General features: G+C 44.5%; 1 protein-coding gene across 3 annotated transcripts in view; it reads left to right on the top strand.

Annotated features, from left to right (window-relative positions):
* The first annotated feature begins 670 nt into the window (after window positions 1–670).
* The window catches only part of TWF1 (twinfilin actin binding protein 1), a 36,941-nt gene continuing 18,610 nt past the window's right edge, over window positions 671–19,001 (top strand). For 2 of the 3 annotated variants that reach the window (XR_014175710.1, XM_081957091.1), the window contains exons 1-8: window positions 671–792; window positions 3,154–3,231; window positions 4,887–5,065; window positions 6,237–6,332; window positions 6,797–6,901; window positions 7,279–7,404; window positions 8,752–8,902; window positions 11,724–11,845. Coding sequence is in view for 2 of the 3 variants with exons in the window: in XM_081957091.1 (XP_081813217.1) it covers window positions 768–792; window positions 3,154–3,231; window positions 4,887–5,065; window positions 6,237–6,332; window positions 6,797–6,901; window positions 7,279–7,404; window positions 8,752–8,902; window positions 11,724–11,845 (882 nt within the window). In the remaining variant the exon portion in view is untranslated. The remainder of the gene's footprint in view (window positions 793–3,153; window positions 3,232–4,886; window positions 5,066–6,236; window positions 6,333–6,796; window positions 6,902–7,278; window positions 7,405–8,751; window positions 8,903–11,723; window positions 11,846–19,001) is intronic. The other variant, XM_081957092.1, reaches the window with a different exon arrangement.

The following is a 19,001-nucleotide window of genomic DNA, read 5'->3' as shown; positions in this document are numbered from 1 at the left end:
AGAGATTCAGGGTTAGTGTTTGGACCTACAGTCAACATTATACAGTATTTAGGTAAATAATAAGTCTTGGTGCCATTCAAATGCCTCTAGTTCAAAAATGAAGTATTGCAACAATAAAAACACAGTCCAGTAACACCTTAAGAACTAGCCAATTGATTATTCTAAAAGGAATATTTTGGGGCTGAATTCAAAGTTTTTTGCTTTTAAGCAAAGTGTTCATAGGATTTGTTTTTTGTTAAGTTCTTAGATGAAACGTTTAATATGGCCAGGTCACAAACAAGGACAAGAGCATAAACTAAGTTTCTCATTCTTATGGCTCTATGGATGTTTTTTTTTTTCAAATGACATACAGTTGTAGTAAAGAGGGAGTACTCTGTTCTAGACTAGGATTACGTTGAAAACAAGACTCTGGTGCAATTCTACGAAGAGGTCTTGGGGATGACATGAATCAAAGCTAGTAGGGTTGACTTGGACCTCAAGCGCGTCCGAGATCGCCCGTTAAATGTTGCAAGATGGGTCTCGGATCTCCCTTTTCCCCAGCGAGCGGCACTGCGATGCAGTGTAGTGCACAGGAGGGTAGCGCTTCCCGTGACTCCCGGTGCAATTCCAGCCGGAAGGAGCTGCCGGCTGGGCGAAGGCGGGCGAGTGGCTGAGTGGTAGCAAAGCGTCACGTGAGCGTCCCGCGCCGGTCTGGGCTCTTGGTGGTGTCTCCTACCTTTGCCTGCTGACCAGAGTTGCAAGTGCGAATAGCTGCTATTGTTGAAGTCATGTCCCACCAGACTGGCATCCAAGGTACAGTACAATACAGTACAGTACAGTATCTTTCAGGGCAATCTGTGGTTTCGGATTTCTTCCTTTTATTTGTTTTTGGATTTCATGCTGGGGCGTTGACACCACTAACCCTACCCCCGTGAACCAGGGGGGTTCTGCTAGGGGCCACTGGGGGAGGGACAATTTCTGGCATTTAGATTTAATTCATTCGCCCAATACGCAGATTTGCGGCTCCCGTGTGTGGAATTTACGCCTAATTTTAGAAGAAAGCGAGGGATTCCTCTGAGTGCTTCACTGCTCGGTTGAGGAGTAATTGAGGAAGGGAAGTCTGGGTGAGCAACTTAATTCTGGACAAGGGAAGCGGAGATCTAGCTGATAGGCTTTCAATGTCCTCTCTTTTCTCAGTTCTTCTCACTGGCTATTGAAGCCATAATATGATAGAGTCGTTCCAAAGTCTTCCAAAAAAGGATTTTGTTATTGTATCATAGCAAACACGCAAAACACCGTGCAGCGAAGGGCTTGTAGAGAGGCTCGTTTTTACATTGTCACTAGGTGACGTTGCGAAGGAGTTTAAGAGGAGGAGGAGGGAAAAGAGTGGAGGAGAAGGCTTGCGGTTCCCTCTTGGGAGTCGCACCTGCTTCGGAAGCTTCCGAGCCAAACGATTAGTGCTGGAAACACAAGTGGCGGAGGTTATTTGAACGACGCTTAGTTCAACTCTCGCGGCCTCGCATTTGACTACAGCTCCTTACATGGCAAATGCTAACTTTATCCTCATTTTTTCTATGTGAGGAAATTCAAAGCAAACTCACCTCCGGGATTTACCGTCCGATTGCTCTGCAACGGGAAAGAAACCTTGCTGAAATCCTAATAGCTGGCGAGAGGCTGAAACACCCGCTAGCCAGTCATAATTTAGCTTACAGGATCTTACGAATCGAGTCTGTGTAGTCAATTGATGGCTGAGGTTCCCAAAACCCTTCAGCTCATGCGGTTTTTGATTATTCATCGACCCCGAACATTTATTATATGAAAATAATGTAACAAATACTACTTTAATAGTACTACTTACAAATATTTACCCCTTGGATAGTCCCAACCACCCCAATGGACCACTTTGGAGGCCCTGCTTTATAACCAAGATGTGAGCAAACATTGGGAAATGGATTAATTTCAATAACCCTGCGGAGAGAGGGGGGCAGTATATAAATTTAATAATAAAACTCAAACCATAGTTAACAGCTGGTAAGGCAGTTAGATTGACAAGGCCAATGGCAGGAATTTAAGTGAAGTTTCTTGCTATATGAGAAAGGAATAGAAAGGCCACAATGGAAAAATAGAAATCCATTGAATTAATTGATATCATGTGTAAATTGAAAATTCCAACCAGAATAGAAAAATGAGGGTTGACAAACAACCCTCTGTCCTAAATATACATTTTGTCACTCTCATCTGGAGAAAGTGTTTTAGCTATGAGGAGTAGAAAAGATGTACCAGAACGGATAAATAGATAAGCAAAAATATCTGCAAACCAAAGTTCATTCAATAATTTTTGCTGTCTACAACTGACAACTTCTAGAAACTGAATAAGAATTTAGGATTTTTAATAGGCTTCCCAGAAAAATAAATTATTTTCCCTGATTTTTTTGTCTTTCTTGAAGAAAAGGAGAATTTCTTCCACACTTGTGTTCAGGCTTCCGCTGCTTTCTAAAACTGCTTCTGCTATTGCTTTTCATGTGCCTGTAGAAACTAAATCAGATTGGATTGCCCTCATTGTAACTTAGCATTTATGTGACTCTATGCTAATTTCTGTAGGAAAATGTGTTTTTGTCTTGCTATGTTGACTTATTGTCAATGCCAACAGCTGAAGGCATATGCAGTTTATTTAAATGTTATTTACTTTGTGGATTTGATTTATTACATGTACAGGTAAATTATACAACATAAAATGAAATTTCTAATCATGCTAGTTTATTTATTTTTGTATTCATGAGTAAACAGCTCATCATTTGTGATATTAAATATCTAACAATGCTGGTCATGTGAACATATGTTTCAGTCATAACTGATGTAGTAAAAACTGATGTAGAGCCACAGTGGCACAGTGGTTAGAGTGCAGTACTGCCGGCTATTTCTGCTGCCTGCCGGCTGCCTGCAACTTGGCAGTTCAAATCTCACAAGGCTCAAGGTTGACTCAGCCTTCCATCTTTCTGAGGTGGGTAAAATGAGGATCCAGATTGTTGGGGGCAATATGCTGACTCTGTAAACCACTTGGAGAGGGCTGTAAAAGCACTGTGCAGCGGTATATAAGTCTAAGTGCTATTGCGAAATGGTTAGGTATAAACCAGAATGAAATCCATTGTTCTTTTTCTTTGTTTTGTCTTTCAGCTAGTGAAGAAGTCAAAGAAACTTTTGCCAGAGCTAGGAATGGCCAATACAGGTTTTTAAAAATAGCTATTGAAAATGGTATGTATCATTTCCTTTTCTGATACTTTCTCACAGTTTTGCCTAGATGAATAAGGGAAAATCAGTAAAGTGATTGATGAATGTATTGTTTCTGAGTACTTGGAACAAGGCAGTGCTTGTCAATAGAAATTGCCTATGTCCTAGATGATGTTTTGCTTAAGTCAGGCTTGACTCCTGGTGATAAGGTCCAGCTGAGGAAAGGTGGAGTAGAAGACTTCTAAGCTCCTTTTGAACCCTATGGTTTTATCATTAGTGACAGACTTGCATCAGGATTTTTCAAACTATGTTCCACAGCAGCAGTCCCCAACTTTTCCAATTTCCATGCGAGCAGCAGGTGCACATGTGAGCATGCACAGCTCCATTTGCATAAGCATCTGTTGCTAGCACAAATGGAGCTTCATGCATGAGTGCCCACCATTCATGCAAATGGAGGTGCTTGTACGTGAGTGCCCTTGTGTCCACCACTCACTCAAGTGGAACAGTGCACGCATAAGCACCCGCCATTTGCACAGCCCAGTTCCGGGTAAAAGTCTGAAGGTTGGGGACCCCTGTTCTACAGAATATTAAATTTCACAAGAGATTTCATGAAAGGCTAAGGACAAAAAAAGCAAGGAAAGGTCTTGAACAGAACTAATCTTCTGTTACTAGAGTTTTTTTAAAAAAATCTCAGACCTCTTGATCCAAACTAGCAGGTTCCATATCTTGAACTACTTTGAAAATTCCCGATCTATGTTGCTTTGTAGCAATAGTATTTAGATTTTCTACTGCATTTTTTAACTTTCCAATCTAGACTACAGATTTAGAAACTTGCATCTTATTTTAATATTAAGTGAATTGTTATCTACAAAGAAAGTGAAAGGAGGAGGGCAGAACTAGAAAAAGAAGAAGAGCCAGTTTGGTGTATTGATTAAACTAGTAGCCTAAAAACCAGGAGCCTGAGACTTCTAGTTGTGCCCTAGACTGCTAGGTGTTTGGGGCCAGTCACTTTCTCTCAGCTGACCCCATTTCACAGGGTTGTTGTAGTAGTGAAAATAGGATGAGGAAGGGGAATTATGTATGTTCACTGTTTTGAGTTACTTATAAAGTAATAAAAGACTGCATAACAATATAATTAATCATATTGTATATTTAGTAATTAATAAAAACCATAGTCCCAGTGTCTTCTGTAATTTTAATACCAGGCAATAAAATAGCTGTTCATATGACACATTAATAACGAACCATATTTTAGTTTAAGGTATATAAGTAGTTCATGGTGCAGTTGGTTGAGTAAAGTCGATTAGGCTAATTGTAAGTCATGGCTAAGTTAATAGCATTTCATTCCAATATAGCCACAATTCTAAACTATACATTCTCTTAAATCTTTTCCGTTGTCTTATTGTCCCATTTCAAAAAGGGCTAGAAATTGAAGTCTCTTAACTAACTTTAATTGCCTTTTGTAAGGAATTTTTAATAGCATATTTTGGTTTTAATGAATTCAGCATGACTCCTGGATATTTTTCCTGGCCTGATGCCTTTTGGATATGTTGGGAATGATAGATGCCAACTCTACAGTAGATCTTTAAGTAGTCTTCTGGGAAACATAAATATGTTTCTTTAATATAAATGTTGCTATCATTAATAGTTTGTCATTCATGTTTAATGTATTTTTACAGAGCAGCTTGTTGTGGGATGTGCTAAACAACCTGGTTCAACCTGGGAAAAGGATTATGATTCCTTTATTCTCCCTCTGCTTGAAGACAGACAACCATGTTATCTCCTGTACAGATTAGATTCTCAGAATGCTCAAGGATATGAATGGATCTTTATTGCATGGTCACCAGATCATTCTCCTGTATGTAATAGAATTAAATTGTTGACGACAAACCATACATTAAACTCTTTTAAATACATCTTTTACTTCAAATTATTATTTGATCATTCCCATAGTTCACAGATCCATGTGCTTGTCTTCCACCTTCTCACCCCTAAATCATATCTTTCTTGGCTAACAGGGACCCATTGGAAAGGATAGCACCAATTGAAAAAGAAATAAAATCTGTTCATGTGAATTTGTTATATTTGTTTTACTAGCCTGGCATTCTGATATCCCTCCAGATGTTTTGGACTTTAATTCTGAAGTGCTGTTGTCAGCATAGGCAGTACCACTGAATTCTGTAACTAATAATTCATAAATTTGTGAAGAACAGTGATTCTTATTCTTACATTATGAGGAGCCCATCCATCTGACCTATAAGCGACTTTCAGCCCTCCCAGGTAGACCAGACAGATGAGCTAATTCTACTTTAGCCTAAGGTTATGTTAACAGAATCTTGCAAGTTTGAAAGTATAAATCTCCTGCTGTCTCTCATACAGTCTGAGAACTGGAAGGGGTCTCTTATTAGCCTCTTTCTTGGCCTATTATGCAGTAGTGGGCTGTCTCTTATCTGACCATTTCCTAGGCAGCATCTCTCCCTTCCCTCCCATTTTCCCATAGAATTGCAGAGACTTGTTTCAAGTGTGAGAATATGAAATTTTCCATCTGGGATTGTTGTGTTCCAGACATTTTGCATTATAATTTCCAGCAAGATCAGTAGCTAAAGAATATTGAATCATATTACCTATCTATTTTAATGAAGAATGTATTTAGGAAGTAGTGGATATTGTACCCAAAGTTTTAAACCTTTGTTGGGAGTAATATAACGTCAATAATGTTGTTTTATAAATGATAAATTATACTTTTTGATAAATCAGTAATTTAGTTGTTCATGTTTGCACCTAGCTCAACTTAACATTTTACTATTATGTCTTTCTTCCTATTATCATAATTTGCAATAATTGTGTACCTTTATCATATATACACTAATAAAAAGGAAAATTTAAATAGCAATTTTAAAAATTAAACAATTCTGTAGGAATAGAAGGATGGAAGAATTGTAAATCTATATGAAAAGTAGTTTTAGCATTTAATTTTCATTTAATTCAATTTTTAAAAATCCAAATTTATCCCTTTTATGACCAATCAGGTTCGACAAAAAATGTTATATGCAGCTACTCGGGCAACTATAAAGAAAGAATTTGGAGGTGGACATATTAAAGATGAAGTATTTGGAACAAACAAGGTATGCATTCTATAGAAGCTAACTTAGCCATTTATTTGTAAGTGATAATCTTAAGAAGAAATCAGTTGTATTTTCATGTGTTAATTTGATATTTTGGGGAGGAGCAGGGAAACTTAAAGTGGTTGAAATATTTTTGTTTGGGGAGTATTTTGTTGTTCGTTTCTTGGTTTGTTTTATCTCAGAGCAATTTGAGTTTTCCTTATTTCCTTTCTTGCCACATTGCGTTTTAAATGTTAAACATTAGTAAAGCTGTTTTTGTATTCTGAGAAAGAATGTAAGACACTTGCTCCTCTGAGGCTGGAGCGTTTCTGAATTTGGTGATCTGGAAACATTGTTGTAAGCGCTATAGAACTGCATCTTTAATTAATTGTAAAGCAATATGATTCTGAACTGAACTGCTTCAGAAGAAAATGTTGCAATTGGAAATTACTAGTCATGCAAAACTGATGGCTCTGTTTTTTCAGGATGATGTTTCATTAAACGGTTATCATAAATATTTGATTATTCAGTCATCTCCTGTTCCTCTGACAACAGCTGAAGAAGAACTTCGACAAATCAAGATTAGTGAGGTATTGCATCTTAGTTTGGAAGCCAAACTCTGTTTAGAAGGTTTAAAACAAAGCATGGATGTCAAATTTCCTACAGCCTGAAATATTTTTTCTTAACCGTTAAACTCTTGTGTTTCCTTCCATTAAATAAGATTTATTTCTGATCAAATTTTCTTTGAATAGAAGCAAACCCCCTTTTCTTTTACGATCCAGTTTAGTGACTTTTTAAAAAAAAATTATGAAGATTCTTTCAAACATGAAGCAGATAGAAGGAACATACCATTCAAAATTATGACTATAATTGAGGATTCTAATTTCTTCTCTCGTGCTTTGGATGAAGCACAAATATGCATTACGCAATTGCCTTTCTTTAATCTGTTTTAAATTTTGTGTTTCAGGTACAAACTGAAGTCAGTGTTGATACTAAACATCAGACTTTGCAAGGAGTTGCATTTCCAGTAGCTCAGGATGCCCTTCAGGCACTAAAAAAATTGAAAAGCAAAGAGCTTAATTATGTACAGTTGGTAAGATAAATTAATTCCTTAACATAATACATTTATCAGCATTGCATATTGAATTATAAGATCAATACAGAACACAGACATTGTACTCCAATGAAAGAAAACCAATTCCGCTTACGTCTTATTATTTAAGTGTGTATTAATCATAAAAAAAATGTTGAGGCTCTAGAAGTAGTACATAAAAGACCAGCAAAGATGACTAGAGGCTAAAACATATGAAGATCAATTGTAGGAATTGGGTATGTCTAGTCCAGGAGTGTCAAACACCAGGGGTGTTTAGATCTGGCCCATGGGGCTGACCTGGAAACAGCAAAGGACAAGCCCGCAGTGCCTCCGCCAGCAGAAATGGAGCTCTGTTTTCGCTCGCAGTGGATTACAGGAAGCCGTCACAGTCAAAAATGGGAGCTCGGGAGCCCATTTTCGCTTTTAGTGCACTCAGGCAAACATTGGCACCCCCGACACAAGTGAGGTCAAGCTGGCCATGCCCATCCTGGCCCCCTGAGGTCAAACACAACCATCATGTGCCCCTCAATGAAATCAAGTTTGACACCCCTAGTCTAGTCTAATGAAAATAAAGACGAGGTGACATCATAGCAGTGCTCCAATATTTGAGGAGCTGCACAAAAAATAGGGGTCAACATGTTTTCCAAAGCACCAAAAGGCAAGACAAAAAACAATGGATGGAAATTATCAAGGCGAGAAACAATTTAGAACTAAGGAGAAATTTCCTAATAGTGAGAAAAATTAACCAGTGGAATGGGTTGCATTCAGAAATTGTGGGTGCTTCATCACTGGAGACTTTTAAGGAAAGATTGAACAGCTACTTCTTTGGAATGGTAAAGGGTCTCCTGCCAGAGCAGACTAGAGGACTAGAAGACCTCTAAGGTCCCTTCCAAATCTCTTATTCTGAAATTAAAATAACAATTACAATTAAGTATTGTATCCAGTACAAAAAGAGTATTTGATTCATTAGAGAGTGGACTTTTTATTTTTACTAGAAGTTAATATCCACAAAGCTTGACGTCAAAATCTGTTTCTGCTGGCTGAGAATCTTTCAAACAGGGAAAACACAATAAAGATGGAAAAAGCAACAAAAACTGTTCATGCTTCATTCTACCTTAAACCCTCCTTTGGATCCAACTACCCTCTTGTCAGCAGAGTGAAAATTTGAATTCCACACCTCATTATTTTAAATTTCATTCAACAAGAATATATTGTAGGGGTATTCAACATTAGCAGCTTTAAAACTTGTAGACTTCAACTCCCAGAATTCCCAGGCAACATTTCCAAGGTTGAACACCCCTGATATATTGTATACTTTTTTATAATTAGTATTACATATGTTCACAGCAAATTGATATGAACAATGAAATTATTGTCCTGGCCAGTATACTTCCAACTGAATTAAAGGACTTGCCAAGACGAATTCCTAAGAATTCTGCACGATACCATTTCTTCCTCTACAAGCATTCATATGAAGGAGACTACTTAGAATCCATAGGTAAGTAAATACTTTCAGGCTGTCATGTACCTTATTTTTCAGAGTATAAGACACACTCCCCCCTCCCAAAAAGGTGAAAATTTGGGTCCATCTTATACACCATATGTAGCCCCGCACACCTGCTGGCCATTTTCAGCCTCCACACATCGCGGTATAGACCTGTTCCTGGCTGCAGAATCCCTGCAATCCGCCACAGACCATTGCTGCCTCCATGTCTCGCGCTTTTGGCCTCTGTGCCTTGCGTTTTTGACCTCCACGTATCACGTTTTCAGCCTCCGAATGCTCCATTTTAGACCCCTTCCAACCTGAGGAGATTGCCACAGCACAATTGCCACTTCTGCAGATCACATTTTCGGCCTCCGCACACCCCATTTTTTGGCTCTGCGCATCGCATATTTGGGCAGTTCCACGCAGTGGGGATCGGAGGGGTGGCGATCCCCACCACCTGGAAATATGACGCACAGAGGCAAAAAATGGGGTGTGCTTAGGCCGAAAACGTGATGTGTGGAGGCCGAAAATGCAATGTGCAGAGGCAGTGATCAGCAACGATGTGCTGTGGCAATCTCCGCAGCCTTGAACAGATCTAAAACACAGCGTTTGGAGGGTGAAAATGCAAGGCACAGAGACGGAAATGGTCTATGGCAGTGATGGCGAACCTATGGCATGCGTGCCACAGGTAGCACGCGGAGCCATTTGTCAGGACGCATGAGGCGCTGCCCTGTCAGCTGGCCAGCATGCATGCGCGCGCTGGCCAGCTCATTTCACCCTTTTTTAAAGCCATTTTTCGCCCTCCACAGGCTCCAGAGGCTTTATAGGAGCCTGGGGAGGGCGAAAAGAGCCTCCCCCACCCCCTGGAGGCCCTCCGGAGGCTTCATGAGCTTCCCTGAAGCCTCCGGAGTGCAAAAAAACAGCCCTACGGGCAAACCGGAAGTTCAGAAATAGATTTCCTGTTTGCTCGGAGGGTCGTTTTGAGGGTTCCGAAGGCTTCAGGGAAGCCTCTTGAAGGTCCCTGAAGCCTTCGGAGCGCCTAAAACCACCTTCCGAGCAAACCGGAAGTGACTTCCAGTTTGCTCGGAAGGTCGTTTTGACTGCTTCGGAGGCTTCAGGGAAGCCTCCTGAAGGTCCCTGAAGCCTCCGGAGGGCTTCCAGGGGGGTGGGGGAGGCTGTTTTCACCCTTCCCATGCTCCTATAAAGCCTCTGGATCATGGGGAGGGCAAAAAAAGCATGCAAAAAATGGGGGGGTTTGCACCTGTACTGCGTGCATGCGCACTGGGGAGGTCGCGCATTGCATTATGGGTGCGGCACATCTGCACACAACCCTCTTGTGCTTCCCCCACTTATGGCACGCGAGCCAAAAAAGGTTCGCCATCGCTGGTCTATGGCAATCCCTGGAACATTCTGAAACAGCTGATTGGGGGTATTCCGGAAGGCCAATCCACCTGTCAATCAGCTGCTCATGCTGAATCAGGCTGCGATAATATGCTGAAGCTGACCTTGCCGTTTGCTGCAAGATCACTAGCCAGATGCATACCGATGGATGCTGGTAGACAGAGGCAGATTTTTTCGTTTTCCTCCTCAAAATCTAAGGTGGGTCTTATACTCCAGAGCGTCTTATACTCCAAAAAATATGGTAGATGGACAACTGAGTGATTAGAAGTTTTTTGGCTAGGTCTTTGAGCCAGTAATTTACATCTGTGTAACAGATGTGTTTTCTGATAACAGCAACCTGCACTATCCTACACCTTACTGCTTTGGACAGAGGTGGGGAACTATAGTTCCTTTATGACTTGTGGACTTCAACTCCCAGAATTGAAGCCCTAAGAATTCTGGGAATTTAAGTCCACAAGTCAAAAAAGGCCATCATTCCCCACCCCTGGCTTAGGAAAAAGAATAAGAAGCTATGTCTTTCCCTGTCCTGCATGATAGCCAAATGATCCCGTTCCATAACTCAGAAGTACTACAACAGAAGCACATAGCTACTAAGCACACCCAAGGTAAAGATTCTTCAGAAGGTGCCAGCAAGATTGATGTGCATGTCTACTCCTGCTGTGAAATATCTTTTGAGCTTCCAGGCCAAAATTCTGTACAGGTAATCATTGAATTATGAATCTTTGAATTACAACATCCCCGCCAAAAGTACTTACGTCTGGGTCCCAAAGTTATGTATTTTGGAGCATCACAGTGGTCATTTGTACTTACAAACAATCACAGAGATGCTGCAACATGCTCCTTTGGTGCCATACCTGAGAGCTCTGTGCTGCCCATGCTCGCCTCCTGCGTGGCCTTGGGTGCCAGAACCCTTGTCTACCAAATGGAGAAGTGCTGGGTCGGCCTCTCCCTTTCACTGTTGATCCCCAGCCCCTCTCAAAAGCAGGCACGGCCATGCCACTTGCTGGAGTCCTGAACCTGCCTGGATTTCACAAGTTGCACTGCCGCAGGCTACCTGGATATATTTTGCTTCCATACACATTTCATTTTGCCCTATCTACAGCTTCATTTACCTCCAGTCAAATTGCAGGCCTCAAAATATTGATATACTCATCCCCATCTTTTAATTATATTTTATCTTGATTGGGATTTCAATTCTAATATATTTATTTGTTAGGATTTTAATATTTTAATGCTGGAAGCCACCCAGAGTCATTCATTACAAGATGAGAAAGAAAAAAGAAAAGAAAAGAAAGAGAAATACCTTGAAAAAGTTGGTGTCTGCTACCTGTTTTGAGTTTGGCTACTTAGCAAGTCCTAATCTTGTGATAGATATTTACAAGTTTTATTTTTAAAAATGGAATAACAAATCACTACTTGAAATACTTTGCAGTTTTTATCTACTCTATGCCTGGTTATATGTGCAGTATACGAGAAAGGATGCTTTATTCTAGCTGCAAGAATCCTCTCCTAGAAATTGCTGAAAGACAGCTGTGGATACAGATCATTAGAAAGGTAAGACCGCAATTCCAGACACTACTTCTTGGCAGACCCCTGAGATAAAGATCTCTGCAGATGATATCTTTTTTTCACAAAAAGAGGAACAATTTGAAACAATATTCAGTAGATTTATTACTGAATCCAAATGACTTTTGAAGAGAATAAATATGGTTACTACAATGTGCCACAAACTTTTGCCCAGGAATATTACGCTGCTACATTCACGTCACTGTGAGATAACATTTTCAGTATATGGTATCAAATTATTAAACAATTCAGACAATAGTAGGATAATTCAACAATGCTATATTTGATACCATTCTCAAATTTTGTTCCATTATCTGATGCAATACATTAGGGCAGTGATGGCGAACCTTTTTTGGCTCGCGTGCCACAAGTGGGGGGAGCGCAGGGAGGTCAAGTGCGGGCGTGCCGCACCCATAATGCAACATGCGACCCCCCCAGTGCGCATGCGCGCACAACGCGCGACCCCCCCATTTTTACATGTTTCTTTTGCCCTCCCCAGGCTCCAGGGGCTTTATAGGAACCTGGGGAGGGCGAAAAGAGCCTCCCCCGATCCTCCGGAGGCCCTCCAGAGGCTTCAGGGACTGTCTGGAGGCTTCCCTGAAGCCTTCGGAGAGCTTAAAACCACCCTCCAAGCAAACCGGAAGTGACTTCCGGGTTGCTTGGAGGATCGTTTTAAGCGCTCCGAAGGCATCAGGGAAGCCTCGGACGGTCCCTGAAGCCTCGGACGGTCCCTGAAGCCTTCGGAACGCTTAAAACGACCCTCCGAGCACTTCCGGTTTGCTCGGAGGGTGGCTTTAAGCGTTCCGAAGGCTTCAGGGACGGTCCCTGAAGCCTCCAGGGGGGGAGGCTCTTTTCGCCCTCCCCAGGCTCCTATAAAGCCTCTGGAGCCTGGGGAAGGCGAAAAATAGCTTTTAAAAAGGTGAACTCAGCTGGCCAGCGTGCGCATGCGCGCTGGCCAACTGACAGGGCAGCGCCTCGCGTGCCCTGACAAATGGCTCTGCGTGCCACTTGTGGCACGCGTGCCATAGGTTCGCCATCACGGCATTAGGGTAAGAGATGCAGGGGAAAAAACTTTTAAGCATATAAAATATTGTCCCTGATGTCATCCATGTTCATGTAAAAAAACAAATCAGAAACAGCAATGATGGTCTGTGATTTATCAATACATTTTGAAAATGTGGAGGTGAGGGTCCTCTAATATAGAAAAAGTTTGGAGACCATGAGTAACCCAATATAAATCAGATAAGTAAGTCTGACTGGAGTAGTTTTTAGTCATCAATGTTGGTCAGAGTTTGACAGATAGTACATGCCTAATGTATATTAAGTTCATACAGCTTTCTGAAAGAAGTTTGCCACTACCATAACCATAGCCTTTTTTCCCCCGAATTCCTAATCCAGCCTACATATCCTACCAAGTTTCTGCTAATGGCTCATTCAATAACCTGATCTATACCTGTTAGCTTTTGGGTATCAGTTGAACTAGACATTATTTGACAACACGACAGGGGGTTAAGTGACAGGATTAGGGACAAGGGTCTAAACTTTCTCTAACCACCTCTTCCCCCCATGGGGCCCCTTTGGCTTATCAGAGATTTTTTTGTGAAACTGCTTCACCAATCTATCTGCTTTCATACCCCAGCTTTTCACCCAAGTGGCCTCAGACAAAGGGTACCACTTCCAATGGATAACCTGTGCATTCTAGAGTCCAATATTATCTTCACTTCATAATGTGTTTCCCCTTGTACTACAATTGGCCTGGGAGCTGGTTCATATTTTGGTCTTACCTGTGAGCTAGGTGCTGGTTTCAGCAAGCTGCTATAAAACACCGGATGCACTTTCCCTAATAAGCAGGGAAGGTTAAACTGTAGTTACTGGATTTACTATGGGGAACGGTCCTAGGAATTTTGGACCTACTTTCTTGGTAGGTAATCTTAGCCTAAGATACATGGTGGATAGAGTGACCCGGTCTCCCACTTTAAAGGGAGCTTGAAGAGATTGATATTTGTCTGCCTGCCATTTGTATTTCTCTGCAGCTTGGGTGAGGGCTCGTTTGGTATTTTCCCATCATTGTTTTAACAAGTCTATCCTTTCAGTTAGGGTCATTGAGGATGGAGGCTCTCTGGGTAATTCAGGCATGGACACAAAGTCCATTCCGCTAGTGATTTGGAAAGGGATTAGCCCGGTGCTACTTTGGACCACATTGTTGTACGCTACTTCCGTGAACAGCAGCACCAGTTGTCTTGTTGATAATCCACATAGCATCTCAAGTACTGCTCCACCATTGGGTTCACTCGTTCCGCGGCTCCATTCATGCTCGGTTGAAAAGCCGAGCTCAGTCCTTGAGAGGTGCCAATGGATCATAGGAACTCCTTCCAGAACTTTGCTGTGAATTGGACTCCACAGTTGGAAATGACTCGGCGAGGCACTCCATGCAGTCTATAGATATGCTTGATGAACATTCTCACCAGTTTTTTAGCCAAAGGTAATCCGGAGCAAGCAATGAAATGAGCTTGCTTAGGGAATAGATATATCACTGTCCAAATGACGGTGTTCCCTTTGCTCTCAGGAGTTCAGCTATAAAATCCATGGCAATCTCCCATGGTTGGTTGAGGTCAGCTACCGATTGAAGTAAACCAGGGTTTTTTTCTGGTCTTGTTTTTATGGTCGCACAAGTGGAGCAGCTTTTTTTTTTTATAGTCCTCCACATCTGCTTTCATTTTTGGTCACCAAAATTGTCTCCTTGCTAAGTTAAGGGTTTTCAAAAACCCAAAGTGACCAGCCAACCGGGACTCATGACTGCATTGTAGTACATGTAGTTTTAGGCTGGCTGGGACATATAGTTTAGATTCCTTCCAAGCTAACACATCTGCCTTGGTTGCCCTTAATCCATTGGTCAGCGGAGAATGCAGACTTAAGGTCTCCTTTTGGGTCGTCTCGATTCCGGGCATGGCTTCTAGTAGTCACTTGAGCTGCTGGTTGCGAAGGGGATATGACTGCATGCACTATTTCCTCCCGTTGGCTGTTGAACTGGGATTTTCTTGATCTAGCTTGTTTTTTTCTCCAGCAATCCGTTTTAGCACAAAGTTGAACTGCTTGAAGTATTGCACCCAGAGGACTTGTTAAGGGGACAACTTCCTAGGAGTCTTTAATGCCTCTAGGTCAGTGATGGCAAACCCTTTTGGCACAGAGTGCCCAAGACAAATGCATGTGCATGTGTGTGCCAGAAACCCAAAGACCAGCTGGCTGGTGTGCACATGCCTATTTTGGGGCATTTTCCAGGCTGTTTCCAGGCAGTTTTTCCAGCTGTTTTCAGGCCATTTTCGGCCGTTTTTGAGCTATTTCTGGGCTGTTTTTCAGGCCATTTTCCAGGCAGTTTTCAGGTCATTTGGGGTGGGTGGGGATTTTTCGGGCTGTTTTCAGGCCATTTCACAGAACTCCAGCACCCACAAAGACTAGCTGGCCAGCACGCATGTGTGTACTAGAAACTAGAAGAACAGCTGGCAATGGTGTGTGTGCTCACAGAGAGGGCTTTATGTGCCACCTCTGGCACTCGTGCCATAGGTTTGCCATCATGGCTCTAGGTTCTTGTGGTCTGTCCAGATCTCAAAGGGCATGCTGCTGCTTTCTAAAAAGTGTCGCCAAGAGACCCCATCTGACCTCTTTCTCCCATATGGTCCATCATCATTCTGTGGCTATGAGTTTTTTGGACATGTAGGTGCAAGCCTGCAGTTGGCCGAGGATTTTCTTGTACAAGCACTATGACGACTGCGACATCACTGGCATTGCCCTACACTGCAGATGGCCATTCGGAGTCAGGGTGTCATAGGATTGGTCCCTTTAAATAGTCCCTTTAACTTTTCAAATGCCTGTTGACAGTCAAGGGTCCAGTTTAAGTGTTGATTGAGCTGGGGCTTTGGGCCAATTCCCTTCATCTTTAATAGCTCCATAAGCAGCTATCTCAGTGAACGTGGGAATGAATTGCTGGTAAAAATTTGCAAAGCCTAAGAAGCTTTGAAGTTGCTTGTGGGAACGAGGAGGCTGCCAATCCAGTACTGCCTTAACTTTTCCTCGGTCCATTTCAACCCCCTTGTTTGACACAGTAGCCCAGGTAGTTTATTAACCCAGAGAGGTGGAGGAAGCGGGGGATTAGGGGTTTTTTAATAAAATGTTTTTTAAAGGTTTTAAGGGGTTCCAGGGAGGGGGGGAGAGCTACTTTGCCTTGGGATATGGACATTGCCAGGTCAACAGGTGGGGTCAGGACGGAAGGGAGCGGAGTGAGGGGGGTGGGAGGAAACACCATTCCTACAAGGGGAATTCCAATTGCGACGGTCGTAGGGAGGGGTGGGCGCGAGGACACTAGAAGAACATATAATCGGTTGGGAGACCGGGGCCGCTGGATACGCCCGGTCGCTTGTACCAACCCCCGCAGGCTAGGTGGACAGGATCGGCAGAACCTGGGCCTTAGGCTGATGTTATGTAATGCGAGGTCCGTGATTAATAAGGCCCCCCTCATCAGTGACTTGATCACAGAGGGGGAGCCGGACCTCGCAGGAATAACGGAAACCTGGCTGGGCCCAGAGGGGGGGTTGCCCCTCAGGGAAATGTGCCCTCCAGGTTACCGTGTATTCCACCAGCCACGGGCCCAAGGTAGGGGTGGTGGGGTAGCGATAATCATCCGGGAAGATTTGGCACCGAGGGAATTCACTGTGTCGCAGATTTCTGGTTGTGAGTCTCTGGGTGTGAAATGGGGCCCAGGGAGTCAGCTGGGCCTGTTGATAGTATACCTGGCTCCCCGCCATACATCAGCGGCCCTGCCCGGGCTCCTCGAGCGGATCACGGAGATGGCGGTTGAAACCCCCAAGCTATTAGTGATGGGGGACTTTAACCTGCCATCGACGGGAGAGGCATCCGGGGCAGCCCGGGAATTCATGGCCTCCATGACAGCCATGGATCTGACTCAAGTAGTTCAGGACCCCACACACGAGAGAGGCCATATACTTGATCTTGTGTTTGTCTCCGACCAGTGGACGAGTGATCTGGGAAGAGGGAATTTAGTCATCACGCCCCTGTCATGGTCAGATCACTCACTTCTCCAGCTGGACTTCCCTGGCGCTGCTCCCCACCGCGGGGAGGCGGAACCAGACTATCCCAGATGGTTCCGCCCCAGGCGTCTGATGGAGCCAGATAGGTTCCAGGCAGAGCTTGGGCCACCTCCTGCAGACCTGCCCCACCCCCGGGCAGAGGACCTGGTAGCCGCTTGGAATAATGCGGCCGCCGGTGCCTTAGACCGGGTGGCGCCTTTGCGGCCTCTTCGACGGCCACGTTCTACCCGGGCCCCCTGGTTTAACGGGGAGCTAAGGGCAATGAAACGCCTTAGGAGACGCCTAGAGAGCAAGTGGAGGTCCTCCCGCTCCGAATCCGACCGAGCACAAGTAAGAGCCTACGTAAGGACTTACCTTGTGGCAATAAGAGTGGCCAAACGTCAGTATTGTGCCACCCTTATAGCGTCCGCGGAGAACCGCCCTGCCGCCCTGTTTCGGGTGACCCGCTCCCTTTTGTCACAGGGGCAGCGGGACCCCCCATTACTGGGCCGGGCAGAGGAATTTGGAGAGTTCCTGCAGGATAAAATCGATCGGATCCGAAGGGGATGGACCCACCTCAGTGCTCCAGTGGGGACGTCTGAAGCTAGTCTTGAGAGACCATGCTGGGAGGAGTTTGACCCTGTTGTCACCGAAGATTTAGACAGGTTGCGCGGGCGACTGCGAGCCACTACATGTTTATTGGACCCGTGTCCCTCCTGGTTGGTACTGGCCTCCTGGGAGGGCTCACGAGGCTGGCTACTGGAGCTGGTGAACGCTTCGCTGGGTGAGGGCCTTTTACCAGCCGCCTTGAAAGAGGCGGTGGTGAGGCCCCTGCTCAAGAAGCCTTCTCTGGACTCAACGGAGCTAGCAAATTACCGTCCTGTCTCCAACCTTCCTTTCTTAGCGAAGGTTGTTGAGAGTGTGGTGGCTCAGCAGTTTCCGCGTCACCTAGAAGAAGCTGATTATCTAGACCCGCGCCAGTCTGGCTTCCGGCCCGGTCACAGCACGGAGACAGCCTTGGTCGCGTTGGTGGATGATCTCTGGAGGGCAAAGGATGGGGGTTGTTCCTCCATCCTTGTCCTATTAGACCTCTCGGCGGCCTTCGATACCATCGACCATGGTATCCTATTGCGCCGTCTGGAGGGGTTGGGGGTCGGGGGCACCGTATTACGATGGTTCCGCTCCTACCTCTCTGGCCGGACGCAATGTGTGTTGGCAGGAGAGGAGAGGTCGACCGCGAGGCCCCTTATCTGTGGGGTCCCACAGGGCTCGATCCTCTCGCCTCTCCTGTTCAACATATATATGAAGCCGCTGGGTGAGATCATCCGTGGTTTTGGGGTGGGATACCATCTGTATGCTGATGACACTCAGCTGTACATTTCCACCCCAAACCACCCCAACGAGGCTGTTGAAGTGATGTCCCGATGTCTGGAAGCCGTACGGGTCTGGATGGATGACAACAGGCTCAGGCTCAACCCCTCCAAGACAGAGTGGCTGTGGCTTCCGGCTTCCCGGTTCAACCAGCATATGCCATCGCTGACCATCGGAGATGATCAATTAGCCCCGGTGGAAGGGGCACGCAATTTGGGCGTCCTCCTTGATGCCCGGCTGTCTATGGAAGATCATGTGACAGCCGTGGCGAGAGGGGCGTTCCACCAGGTTCGCCTGGTGCGCCAGTTGCGGCCCCTTTTGGACCGGGAGGCCTTGCGTACAGTCACTCACGCGCTGGTGACGTCTCGCCTGGACTACTGTAATGCTCTCTACATGGGGCTCCCCTTGAGGTGCACCCGGAGACTGCAGTTGGTCCAGAATGCAGCCGCGCGGGTAATTATGGGGAGATCGAGGTTCTCCCATATAACACCTATCCTGCGCGAGCTGCACTGGCTTCCTGTGGTCTACCGGGTGCGCTTCAAGGTACTGGTTACCACCTTCAAAGCGCTCCATGGCACAGGGCCTAGTTACCTGCGGGATCGCGTCCTGCCCCATACATCCCTGCGACCCGTCCACTCACACAGAGAGGGACTACTCCGGGTGCCGTCCTCCAGAGAGTGCCAGAGGGCAGC

This window comes from Natrix helvetica (genome assembly GCF_964273705.1).
Source record: "Natrix helvetica genome assembly, chromosome: 6".
Classification (NCBI taxonomy): Eukaryota; Metazoa; Chordata; class Lepidosauria; order Squamata; family Natricidae; genus Natrix; species Natrix helvetica.
Note: the sequence above shows the minus strand (reverse complement) of the source record. Positions and strands in the feature narration are given on the sequence as shown.